This window comes from Ahaetulla prasina, chromosome 3 (genome assembly GCF_028640845.1).
Source record: "Ahaetulla prasina isolate Xishuangbanna chromosome 3, ASM2864084v1, whole genome shotgun sequence".
Lineage (NCBI taxonomy): Eukaryota > Metazoa > Chordata > Lepidosauria > Squamata > Colubridae > Ahaetulla > Ahaetulla prasina.
In genome coordinates, this window is record NC_080541.1 from 49,331,420 (window position 1) to 49,344,355 (window position 12,936).

Genomic DNA, 12,936 nt, shown 5'->3' on the forward strand with positions numbered 1-12,936 from the left:
AAAATTTTCTTTGACAAGAAAAACCTCAGCTTTTTCATCTTAATGAACTTATCAAGCTTTTGGAGCTACTTCAGATTTTAAAAGTCCCCTAAAGTATCAGACCTTTTTATTGTTTGGGTCCCTTACCCAGCATCTAACAGAGCTGGGATTAATCCTATTTTGTCCCATTAATTTCCAGTGGATTAGATTAAAAAATACTTTTGATTTGGCAACTAAGCAATTATTTTATTAAATGCTGATATTCATGAGATGATGATTGTTATTGTTGTTGTTATCATTGTTGTTATTGTTGTTGCAGTTGTTATTATTATTATTATTTATTATTATTATTCCTCCCACCACATTAAAGAAGTCAGGACTACAGAAATGTAATTTTGGTGGGGGGTTTTGGGGGGAGTGGGAAATTTGGCTCTTCTCTCCTCTCCTCTCCTCTTCTCTTTCATTTATCTATTCCTTCTCATTTATCTGTTCCTTTCCCTCTCTTTCTGCCAATAGGGCTGGAAGGAGAATTCCCCCATGGAATCCCCAGTGTACATATTTCGTGAAGAGCTGGATCCCACCTGCCCTCCAGGCTTTTGCCCTTTTCCAAGCAGGACCAGCCACAGCTGGCTTGCAGACTGGGAAGAATATGGCAACAGCAGCAATGGTGGATATGAGGACTTACAAAAGAATCAGACCAATATCTCCCCAGCTATTCCTATCATCATCACAGCAGTCTACTCTGTGGTCTTTGTGGTAGGCCTGGTGGGCAACTCCCTGGTTATGTTTGTCATCATAAGGTAAGTAATATGAAAGGCAATTATGTAAATCTAACCCATGAAAAGTGGAAATTCTTATTCCAGGAAGAAGAGATCAATGAAGAAAAGAACATAAGAAAATCATAAAACTAACTGGCCCCTGATTAATTATTGCATATAAGGGGACAGTCTGTAGAGTGATGGTAAAGTATATGTTTTGAACTCAGAAGGTTGCATTTTTAATTCTTAGCATTTTGAGGTACAATGGAAAAAGTCTCACCTTAAGTCCTGGAGTCTGCTATCAACAATAGCATTGTGTTTAACTTTGTTAATATCTAAATGTCAAGATTCTTCAAGTGCTGCTTAGTGGAACGTATTAGAGACTAATCTATAAACAGGTATATGGGGATGGTTGAGGTAAGGATTGAAGGGGGAGAAAATTGTTTCTTCCCAGAAGTGTTATCTTCTGTTTTGCTTAGCTGATGCAGCAAGTGGATAGCTCTTCTGGACACCCAAGTGAAGTAGGAATGGCCATTAGTAATACCTGGAAAGGACACCTTCATAGAATACCAGGACTGTCATGACACTGGGAAGTTGAAAGACATTCCATAAAATGGTACCGGCAAGGCAGTTTTGTACTGTTGATATGAAACCATAGGGATCTATTTAGTCACCAGAAGTTGAGCTTTGCTATAAAAGACATAATCTCTGTTTTGGATTAGTGTAGTGAAACAACTAAGGGGAAATTGCCTAAATGGATTTAGTATCAGCTCCGCTTTCATTTGGAACATAGAGAAAACTCTAAATGGACAAAGTGATGATAATTTTTAAGTGATCAGCCTGAACAATGTGACAGTTGAAAACCTCTGCAGAAATATGTGGCTAGAGCTCCCCCCAAAGATAAAAATGTCATTTATGTTATTACTAATTTTATGTGAAATAGAATATACATGCTAATTATTCTATTTATCAGTCATCTTTCTAATAATGTCCTTAGCTTTTAAATAATCTTTTTATTCTATATACTTTTTAAAACAAAATATGACTTATAATGCAATTCACCTAAAATGCTACATCTTTGCAAGAAAACGCCCCCAAGCTCACTCATTTCCTTATATATGTGAACAAATTTATATGCATGAAATTAGTCACCTAAGTGGAGGTTCTATCTCCAGATCTTCTTTATCTCAATATAATTTCTGATGCTTAGAGATTTATCAGTGATCTACCTTAAGGATTTGTGATTTATCTGGGGGGAAGAATTGGACATGGTAATCACTTGTCCAATAATAGTAACCACTTCTAATCACTTGCTTCAAAATGCATCATTTCATATAGATTTATTGAACTTATATAAAATGTTCTGGGGTTCTCTTGGGGTAGAAATAGCCTAGAACAGTGTTTCTCAATCATGATGACATTAAGATAGAGGACTTTGATTCCCAAAACTGGAGAGCTGGAGAAACTGTGACTTGAAGTCCACCCACCTTAAAATTGCCTAGGCTCAGAAACATTAGCTTAGAAGTTATTAAAATAAATACAAGAATGGAACATGGGAAATGTAGTAAGTATCCAGTTGTCTGCCTGTTCTATGCTAGTCCATGGAGTCTAGAGACAGTCCTGTGGAGTTTAGCTTAGCAGAATTATCTGGTCACTGGGAATGGAATGGATTTTAATCAGGATTTTGTACCCATGTTTCAGATTTGAGTCAATTTCTGGATTTAATGAAACCATTATATGTAATTTTGCTTCATACAAGAGTCATTGTGGATATACTTCTGTTTCCAGTGTGCGTGGTGGAAAAATGGCGGTGACAAAACATTGCAGCTAGTAAACAGAACAAAACCTAAGATTACCCTCCCTTCCAAATCTTTAAATCAGTTTCTGTAGTTTTTACTTGCATTAGTGCTCAAGATATTTCCTAAATCTAACAATAATCTAAAAACTCATTTTTCTAAAAGTGCTAGCAATTATGTGGAGTGACATAAGAGAAACCTTGTCAATAAATAAGAAACTATATTTTCTATCTTAAAGTCATCTTCAAGCTGAAACTGATTCTGGTATTTAATTCAACACAACGACATTGCTTTCTTGGAAAAAAGGATTAACCATTTCCTTCTTCTGAGATGTTTTCTAGTCTAATTTAAGGTTTAGCTTGTTTTGGTATTTTTAATACCTTAATACTTTCTCTTCCTGCATTTGCAAAGCATCTATTATTACCTATGATGAATGTACAGAGAACTTGCTATTTTGATTAAAACCTTAAAACCTCATCTATCATGGGGTATTCAAATTCTGCAGCTCGTTTTCTGCTTGAAATCTAATAAAAAGTGTTGATAAATTAGAAATAAGGCAGATGGTGAAAAAATATTTCAGAATAATATTAAACAGAAAACCCACACTGTTTATTTTCCAACAGAGATCATTCTAGAGATATGCCTATATACAAGTGTAATACATAACAATCCTATTGCTATTTGTCAGGGGAGTGTTGAATTTAGGGTATTTCTCCTGGCTTTTCTGATGTAACAAAGTTGTAATCAAAGGACGAGATACAAACATGGGACTCAAGCTCTTACCCTGATTTGTGGATAGGAAAGTGCTGACATGAAATTGCAATTGGTTGAACTCTTAATTCTTTAGTTTCTTGAACTAACGTTCACTGTTAACCTGTAATCAGTGTCTCCCTTCCTTCAGGAAAACTTATGATTTTTGTTTTGTTTTGAATTCTGCTTCTTGGTCTTTTAGCAAACCTTCAATCTCAGAATTATCATCCACAAAACTAGCAGATATTTTCTGAAATAACTTAGCATTGTACAGATGTGTGTACTGGACACAAAATTTAATCAACAAGCCACTCTACTTTTTACTGAGAATCTAATCTATGTTGGCCTGAAATGCATTCTATGGTGACTTAAAATCACTTTATAGCTTAGATCAGCATTCCCAAATTCCATAGGTCCCATAATCCCTTACCTCACATTTTGGCTATATTGACTCAGGAATATGAGACTTGAGTTCCAGGACCCCAGATACAAGCTATTTTCAACAAACACAGCATTTGTGAATTTTGCTTTTTATCATTAGAATTTCAATAGAGCATAACATTCTACAACAAACTTCTGTTTCATTCTTTCCCCAAAATTTCCTTTGATTCCATGAGGCTCTAAAGGCATGCTAAATTAATAGCATTTGCAGCTGCATTTGCTCCTCTCTTTTTTCTATCAATTACAGATGCTTTTAAGAAGTTACCATTGTTGCATTTTAATTAACTGCAACACTGTCTGGCTTCACCGGCAAGCTAGGGAATACTCATATGCCTTCAAATGTGAGATACAGTATCCAGTGTGTAGAATTCTACTGAGCTGTACTAGTTCCGCACTACTAGTATTTCCTAAGTTCTATTACTTAGGAAATCTCTAGTCCAAATGTTTTCTTAGCCATGAGATGGTAAGTTAATTCCCATATGGGGATAATGTGTTTTATAGTTAAATATGTACAATTGTTTAACACATATTTTTGCTATCTTCTCTGAGAAATTAAATAGCTGCAATGGGAAAAAATGAGCAATTTTGTTTAAATAAAGGCTAGAGATTTATGACCGGTCAAGTTGAAAATTAAGTGAAGTGTGGCATCCCTCCTTCGTTCATTTTTCAATTTGCAGATAGCAAGAAAAATCAAAATTTCACAATAGTCAAAGCAAGCCATCTGGTGGAGTCCAATGATGTTATGTCTAGCTTCTGTAGTTGTGTGCCTGGCTCTCTTTCTCACAAAGGGCAGCAGCATCTAGTAGCTACTGAAGGAATGCTGGCTTCTCCTGCTCTTGCTGTGACAATGCCCTTCATGAACTTAACTAATCCTTTTAACAAAAGTGGAATTGGAACAGGCATATGCAAATTGCAATGAACCAGAGCAGATAGACTTGAGAAATGGGAACAATGCTCAGAGCTGTGCATCGTGAGTTCTTTCTAGTGTCACTAGAGACACCTAGCATTGGGCTTGTATTATCTCCAGGTTATTATTTATCCAGCCAACTGCTTTCCATACTCCAAAATTTCTCATCACTGAAAAGTTCAGGAGGCAGTGAAGAGAATCAAGCCATCATATCAACAGTCAGTCTAAACCAGAGGTCTCCAACCTTGGCAACTTTAAGCCTGGCGGATTTCAACTCCCAGAATTCCTTTGCTGGCTGGGGAAAGTTAAAGTTGCCCTGGTCTACACAGTGCTTCAGACATCTGGGTAATTAGAACATTCCCACAAATTGGTTTATGGCTTAATCTTTATAACTCTGCTTCTTTGGATATGGCTAGTCTCCTCCTCCCCCCCCTCTCTTTTTCCTTTTTTCCCTTCTTCTTTACCTTTAAATATATGATTGTTAATGGATCAGAATAAAATTGGACATTTGAAATTTGGTGGACAAAAACATTGGGAAGAAAGTTTTCCATATTTCTTCATAGGGAAGAGAAATTCTTCAAAAAAAATCACATTTTACGTCCTGAAGATTAAAAAAAGCCAATAAGTCTTCCTCCAAGTGACACTGGATACACAGGATGCAATTATTGTTGAAAGAGCTAATATTTCAAAATTAAGAGGATGGAGCTTGCAGATAGGCTACTGGGAAGTGAATGTAATTAAATTAAATATATCCTCATATTCAGTCCTGTAGAACTGAACCTGGGCTTGCTTGTCAATTGTTTGTAAAAGTTTAATGGCTCTAGAATTATATCAAGGGAATCCAAGGAATAGGGCTAAAAGTAAGAAATATTGCAAAATGGGATTTGTTGGTGCTGGTGTTGTAGAAAATATCATGAGAATAGAATAGAATAGAATAGAATAGAATAGAATAGAATAGAATAGAATAGAATAGAATAGAATTTTTATTGGCCAAGTGTGATTGGACACACAAGGAATTTGTCTTGGTGCATATGCTCTCAGTGTACATAAAAGAAAAGATACGTTCATCAAGGTACAACATTTACAACACAATTGATGGTTAATATATCAATATAAATCATAAGGATTGCCAGCAACAAAGTTACTGTTAGACCTTCATGACTAATTTTGAAATCAAATCTAAATAAATGAGCTATGAAGTGCCTGATTGGCAACTGTGAGGCTCATCCCTATACACCTCTTAAGAAGTAATAAAATAAAATTTTCTCAGCAAATATGATAGGACAAACATAAGAAAGAGAGTAATGATGAGGAAAAACATTCAAATACATTTTCAGTTAGATTACTATTGGATTAATATCTATACCAGGAATGGGAAATCTGTATCCTGTCTCACCCCACATATTGTTGAATTACAATTATTAGCCCTTTTCATCATTAACTATGCTAGTTGCTGTTCAAGAAGATCTTAATGTTCCCATCCATCTTCTATACAAGAAGCAAAGCTGACGGTGGGTGATGCATAGTTCTGGGCATTTTTCTAATGCATTTTTGATTATGGCAATCATACTCATGAGGAGAGAGCCATTGCTATTTTAACATTCTTTTCATAGCAGGACTTCATTGAAAATGGCATTTCCAGCTTATTTAAACTCAAAGAAAATGACTCAAATTTCAATTTGTATTGGACAAGGCACTGCAGCATTAGGGGGCTGCTGCCTCAATGCTTTGGTCAAATTAATAATGGCTACCAATGGCAGCGTGACTCATTCAGCAGTTTTGAGTTTCCCTTGTTTCTCAGTCCGAGCTGAACCAGGTTGTTTTTTAAACTGGAAAACAGTTCGGTATCATCAGGCTTGGGTATTTTCCACCCCCCTCAAATTATCTTACATGCTTCCAGTAATGTACATAATTTTCTAGGTTTTACTTAACAAAACTTTTAGTTTTATGGCAAAACCCGGATGGGAGAAAAGGTAATCATACATTCAGTTATAAGTTCAATACTATATTAGAAAATGCAAAGGATAAGAATCCCCACTTTGCCCTAAATACCTTAATACAAATGAGAATGCACTAAAAGTAAGAGAGGCACTTTCTTATCACATCTTGAATGCATGTATAAGTGTTTATTAAATAATATTGGTAACGTTGGTAATGTTGGTCAGCATAAACAGAATTCATAACATTCTACTATATGCTCTGTTTGTTTTTTTTAAATTAAATCATAAAAAGGTATACATCCTTATCAGCTGAAATACTCTAGCTAAGGATAAAGTGCTCTGACTGAGAAGCTACAGGAATTTTGTATTGTATTTAGTTAACTTTGTGCTTTGACCCATGGTGTTCTGACTTAGGCTTCCTGAGAAAACATAAATCACAAGCTTAGTCCCAAAAACCTCCTTTATTGAGACGACTGTGAATTATAGTCATTCGCAGCCTGTAATGATTCATAAACAGTCTGTGAAGATTCCAACAGGTGTCTGCTCGAGTTGGCACAGTCTTTCAGGGTAATGTTGATAAGCATCCACCTTTATCTTCCTTGAAAACGCTGCCAGAGACCTAATTGCCAATTAGTTTTGCAAGGCCAAATGGAGCACAAAGTCAAACGGGCTTCTTAGAGCTTGAATTGACTATATGAACTAATTGCTTCCTGCAAAGGCTCACATCTGTTTGCTCCTCTTTTATGTCTTATGGGAGGGGCCAATAATCTCCAAACCTTACTCCTGAGTCCCCCTTTTTTTTACTTATTTATTTATTTTATTTATTTATTATTTATTATTTAAATTTGTATACCGCCCTTCTCCCGAAGGACTCAGGGCGGTTCACAGCCAGGTAAAAATACAATACAATAAATACAAATTAAAATACAATTAAAAAACTTATTAAAATTGGCCAGGATTAAAATTTGGAGCTAAAAACCCATTAAAACCCATTAAAACACTAACCCAGTCCAGCGCAGATGAATAAGTAGGTTTTAAGCTCATGAAAGGTTGGGAGGCCCGGAAGTTGACGAAGTCCAGGGGGGAGTTCGTTCCAGAGGGCGGGAGCCCCCACAGAGAAGGCCCTTCCCCTGGGCGTCGCCAGACGACACTGTCGCGCCGACGGCACCCTGAGGAGCCCCTCTCTGTGAGAGCGCATGGGTCGGTGAGAGGTATTCGGTAGCAGCAGGCGGTCCCATAAATATCCCGTAAATATACTTAATTGTTCTTGCCTTCTGGCAGCTCTGCACATGCACACACTGGGAACAGGTTCACACTGTTCTTCTGCCTTCCTGATGTCAGATTCTGGAGGCAGCAGATAAGTACCAGATAGCCCTGACCCCCTCTGCCTCCGATGCAGAGCCCTCATCTGAGCCTTCCCCAGACTCCAGGACTGGCCCATGTTTCTCCCCAACCTCTTCACTGTCCAAATCTTTTGCCAGCTCTGCTGGCTGCTGGTGGGCCACAACACCTGGCTGCTCTTCCTAGCATTTTGATTCTTTATAGTTTGATCCCTAACTTTCAGTGTCTAGTCTCTTCCTTCTGGAACTTAGACTGGTTTGGCATTTATCTCCTGGATTGATGGAGTGACAAGTCTTCTTTGTGCCTTTGGACATGAGTAATCCCCTTTTGGATTTAGATATACTTTTTGGAGTTAGATCTTGAATTTATAGTTGCATGTTTGTGCTTTTTGTCTCTTGTCTAAGATAGAAAATGACTGAACAATTTATTTTTTGAAAAGCGAGAGAGAGCACATGCTAACATTGAAAACATTGAAAATGAGATATGGAATTTCAAGATTTGTCTCCCCCAAATCTACAATCCCAAATCAATTTGGGTTGTTCTGTAATTATGCAATAACTTTTAATTAGACAGGAACTGAACACATATCAGCCAGTAATGAAACTTTCATTGAAATCTGTTTTGTCCTAGATTTAGGAAAAGTGTGGCAAGGCCTGCATCATTCTCCATGTGATATTGACATATCTTGAAATCCTTCAAAATCAGAATTAGGTGGTACCTGGATTCTTTGATCTTTCCTAAAGGCCAGGAGATTGCTATTTTAATTTTAGTATAACGGAATCAGGTTTCTATAGTAGACATGAAAAGTAGGACAAGTTCATTTAAAGAATCTGAAGGCTTTTTCATAAAGACAGACAGCTCTGTGTGGCCTCTTGTAATAATTATCAATTGCATACGCCAACCCTTTCATTTGAAACAGTTATACAAACCTGTTATTTCTGTCTTTTTCACTAATGCAAGTGAAAATATTATTTTAAAAAGAAGAGCAAGATACTTTGAACAAGAAAACCATTAGATTGGAATAGTATGGTGCTTCATAGGGATTATTCAATAATTCAAAGGCATTATTGTAAGAGGGACTATGAACATTTATTGTACTATGATACTGATTGAATATTCTAAATATTAGAAAAAAGTCTCCCATGATATCTTTTTTCTCTTTCATTCCCAAGGTAATCACCGCCTTGGAATTTCTAAATGTTATGGAAGTAATGTAATCAGTAGCAGTGCTACTCTGTTGTTAGGTACATTTAGCATTTGATAAAACAGTACTGACTAATACCTTTGGAGTTTAATATTGATATTATGATAACTGCATTTTGCTTTGTGTTAAAGAAAACAAATCCTATGTTTTACTTGTTCTCAACAGAGAACATTATATTTTCATTAGCTACAAATAAATTTTGTTGTTTTAAGGTAGCCTTATTTGCATAGTCTAATTAAAGCACTCATTAATTCAATTCTGCTTGTGGCAAGTAAAACTTAATTGTTAACATGGCATCGCAACATTAAATCAATGAAATCATGGAGTAAAATATTCAGTTGCTGATACTGAAGGTTGATGTAACTATCATGTTTGTTGTCTTGTTTTTTCTCTCAAACTTCATGACCCACCAAAGCAAAAATCGTGTACAAAGCTAAATGATTGTTCTATTTACAGTCTACTTTTCTCAAATGTGTTAAACTTTATGGAGTTCACACATCAATCAAGATATTTTGTGTGGCAGAGAAATGTAAACAGATATGAAATAGATTCAAACTATATAATTGTAGCAGCCTTTGTTTGGAGGACAAAAATATTTTATCTTTCTGTCTTCAAAGGAAAGGAAGCAAAAATTATTTTCCTTATTTAAAACACATGTTTTTAATAACAGTTTATTAAAAATTGGTGTAATGATATCATGTGATGGAGCAGAATCTTACCCTATAGTATTCATTCATCAAAACAGTGATTTGTGTTGATTTATATCTACCCCCAATAAGACTAAGTCTGGATGTAACTTTTATACGTTAGGTTTCAGCACTGACTCTATGATATCATCATGGTGAGCAAGAGCAGCTGCTTCACAACATGGAAAAGCAAACAATATGTAAATGAAGGCATGTGTTTTGTTCCCAGAGGCCCCCATGCATTTTTATTCTTGCCAAAACATTCCCCGATAAGAACCTCAAAGTAATAAATAAAAACTATTACCTTGAAGTAAGCAGTTTGGAGTGTATAGTCTGTGTGTGTGCGCTATGCAAAATAGTGATGTTTTGTAATAGTCTCTGTATTAGATTATGGAGAAATATTGACAAACACTTCTTTTGTTTTAGGTACACAAAGATGAAGACGGCAACAAACATTTATATTTTTAATTTGGCTCTGGCAGATGCTCTTGTCACCACAACTATGCCTTTTCAAAGTACTGAGTATTTAATGAACACTTGGCCTTTTGGGGATGTGCTGTGTAAAATAGTCATTTCAATTGACTATTATAACATGTTTACAAGTATATTCACCCTGACCATGATGAGCGTAGATCGCTACATTGCTGTGTGTCACCCAGTAAAGGCTCTGGACTTTCGTACTCCTCTGAAGGCCAAGATCATCAATATATGCATCTGGGTCTTATCTTCATCTGTAGGCATTTCAGCCATAGTTCTTGGAGGTACCAAGGTCAGGGAAGGTGAGTACAAACACTGATTTTATATCTAGACTGTAAAACATTTAGGTATATTTTATTGTTGGTTCCTAAACCAATTCTGTGTGCTTTTCTAATTTACTCAGAATTAGCAGAAGTAATTCTATTTCTGAGAATACCTCCTTTGAGGTCAGCACTGTAAGTCAGGAAATTGATTCACTAGAGCACTCTTTATTGTTGTAGGATATAATAACAAAATCTTGAAAGCCTGCCACAATTTCCTTCTGTCCTCTCTTATGCAATGCAGAATCAAGGCAGGATTATTTAAAGTCTCCTTCTGTGCTTACTACTTTCCTATAGCTGAAATGCTCCCTACCCCTTATCCCCCAATCAATCCCACTTTGGGACAGAGGAGTGTGCTCTGGAAATACGTGTTGGGGCAACTCTCCATGCTCCTCCAGGCCTGGCTTGCTGAGGAGATGGGGGTATCAGCCCTGACACCTCCTCTGACCCCGCCCCCAAGACCCAGTCATTGCTGCTCACCTTCCTCAAAGGCGCGGCATATTTCAAAGGTGGCAGCTCGCATCTGGAGGTGCCAAACAGTGTCCTGCTGCGTCTTGCCAATGGGGGTGCTTTTGTTGTGCCAGCCACACACCCCACTTCTGTGCTCAGTGCTTTGCTGAGGGAGGGGAGTACTTCCCCACGCTGCCCCCTTCTTTGTCTTGGCCCTGCCAACAAGGGAGGAGGAAAGTCAGGCTTGGGGAATAGCCCCACCCTGCAAGATCATCTGCTGCCATTCTCTCCCAGCCCTCTTTGCTGGCGGCAACAGCAAATTCCTCGAAGAAGGCAGAATCCTGTTGCCCCCACAAAGGCAAGTGCAGGAGTGTTTCGCTCCTGCACAAAAGCTCCACTCATCACCACCACCATGAGAGGGCGACAGCTCTTTCATCCCTCTGCCGTGACATGGTGATAGGGAGTCATAGCAGAGGGGTGAAAGAGCCATATGGGTCGCATTGTGGCTCCATGTAGTAATGGGCTTCAGGAGGAGGATGGGACCCCGCCTCCCCCATTGTGAAGCATGTGAGTGAAAAAGTTCACTCAATCAATTCCAACTTCACAAGATCTTTTTCTTTCGTGAGACATTGGACTAGATTGAGTGAAACGCAATGGAGAAATGCGATTGAAGTTGGGCTGGGGCAACAACATGTGTGCCCCACAGAGAAGGCTCTATATGCCACATATGGCATGTGTGCCATAGGTTTGCCATCATGGGACTATACAATACCCTAACTTATATTTACCCTGGTTCCTTAAGTTTTTTTGTTTGAGTGAAAGAGCCCCTGTGCATACAGGTAGTTTTCAATGTACAGGCATTTGTTTTGCAACTATTTGAAGTTACAACAGCACTGGAAAAAGTGACTATTCAAAACCCCATCAAAATTTGGTTACTTGGCAGCCAGCAAAAGGCTTCTGAGATAATGATTTACTTAACAACCATGGCAAAAAGGGTCATAAAATTGGGTACAAGTCTCTTAACAACTGTCTTGTCTGGCAATGGAAATTCTGGTACCAGTTGTGGTTGTAGGCTGAAGACAACCTGTATTATATCCTTTTCATTTTACTGGGAGAAATTCAGTAAACATCTTGCAGATTTTATTAGAATTCATTTCCATTTGTAGGCCATAATGGAGGAGAGTTTCCATGTAAACTTCAATTTAATCAATGGAACCCATATCCAGGGTATATTAAAATATACCTGTTAATATTTCACCTCTGATTTGTAAGAATGACTGTCAATACAAATGCAATAAAAGAGAAAAGAAAACTTTATGAATCTTGCCTACAGAGCTTGATTTTACCCTTCGAAAGTGATATGACTTTGTATCCTTGTAAATTCTATGCGATTTGCTTTTTTTCTGAAATTGTTCATTTTAACATATTCATTTGTTTTCTTCTTATGGGTCCCTTTATGTACAGATACCGGGAGTACTGAGTGTTCTCTTCAGTTTCCAGATGATGACTATGTCTGGTGGGACATCTTTATGAAAATCTGTGTCTTTGTCTTTGCCTTTATTATCCCAGTCCTAATTATTATAATTTGTTACACTCTGATGATCCTGCGCTTGAAAAGTGTGCGGCTCTTGTCTGGATCACGAGAAAAAGATCGAAACCTCCGCCGTATCACCAGATTGGTTCTTGTTGTAGTTGCAGTTTTCATTATTTGTTGGACCCCCATCCACATTTTTGTGTTAGTTGAGGCTCTTGGAGATGTCTCACATAGCACGGCAGCTATTTCTAGCTACTATTTCTGCATTGCATTGGGCTACACCAACAGCAGTCTAAATCCCATTCTATATGCTTTTTTGGATGAAAACTTCAAGCGTTGTTTCAAAGATTTCT

The 12,936-nt window shown here is 37.4% G+C and overlaps 1 protein-coding gene across 3 annotated transcripts in view; it reads left to right on the forward strand.

Annotated features, from left to right (window-relative positions):
• Nucleotides 1–516: 516 nt before the first annotated feature.
• Nucleotides 517–12,936, forward strand: part of OPRK1 (opioid receptor kappa 1) — a 12,530-nt gene continuing 110 nt past the window's right edge. Inside the window, exons 1-3 of one of the 3 annotated variants that reach the window (XM_058176547.1) lie at nt 517–779; nt 10,229–10,585; nt 12,524–12,936. The exon at nt 12,524–12,936 is cut by the window's right edge and continues 110 nt beyond it. In XM_058176547.1, the coding sequence (XP_058032530.1) occupies nt 517–779; nt 10,229–10,585; nt 12,524–12,936 (1,033 nt within the window). Of the gene's footprint in view, nt 780–10,228; nt 10,586–12,513 lie in introns of all 3 variants that reach the window. The other 2 variants (XM_058176546.1, XM_058176549.1) reach the window with 2 other exon arrangements.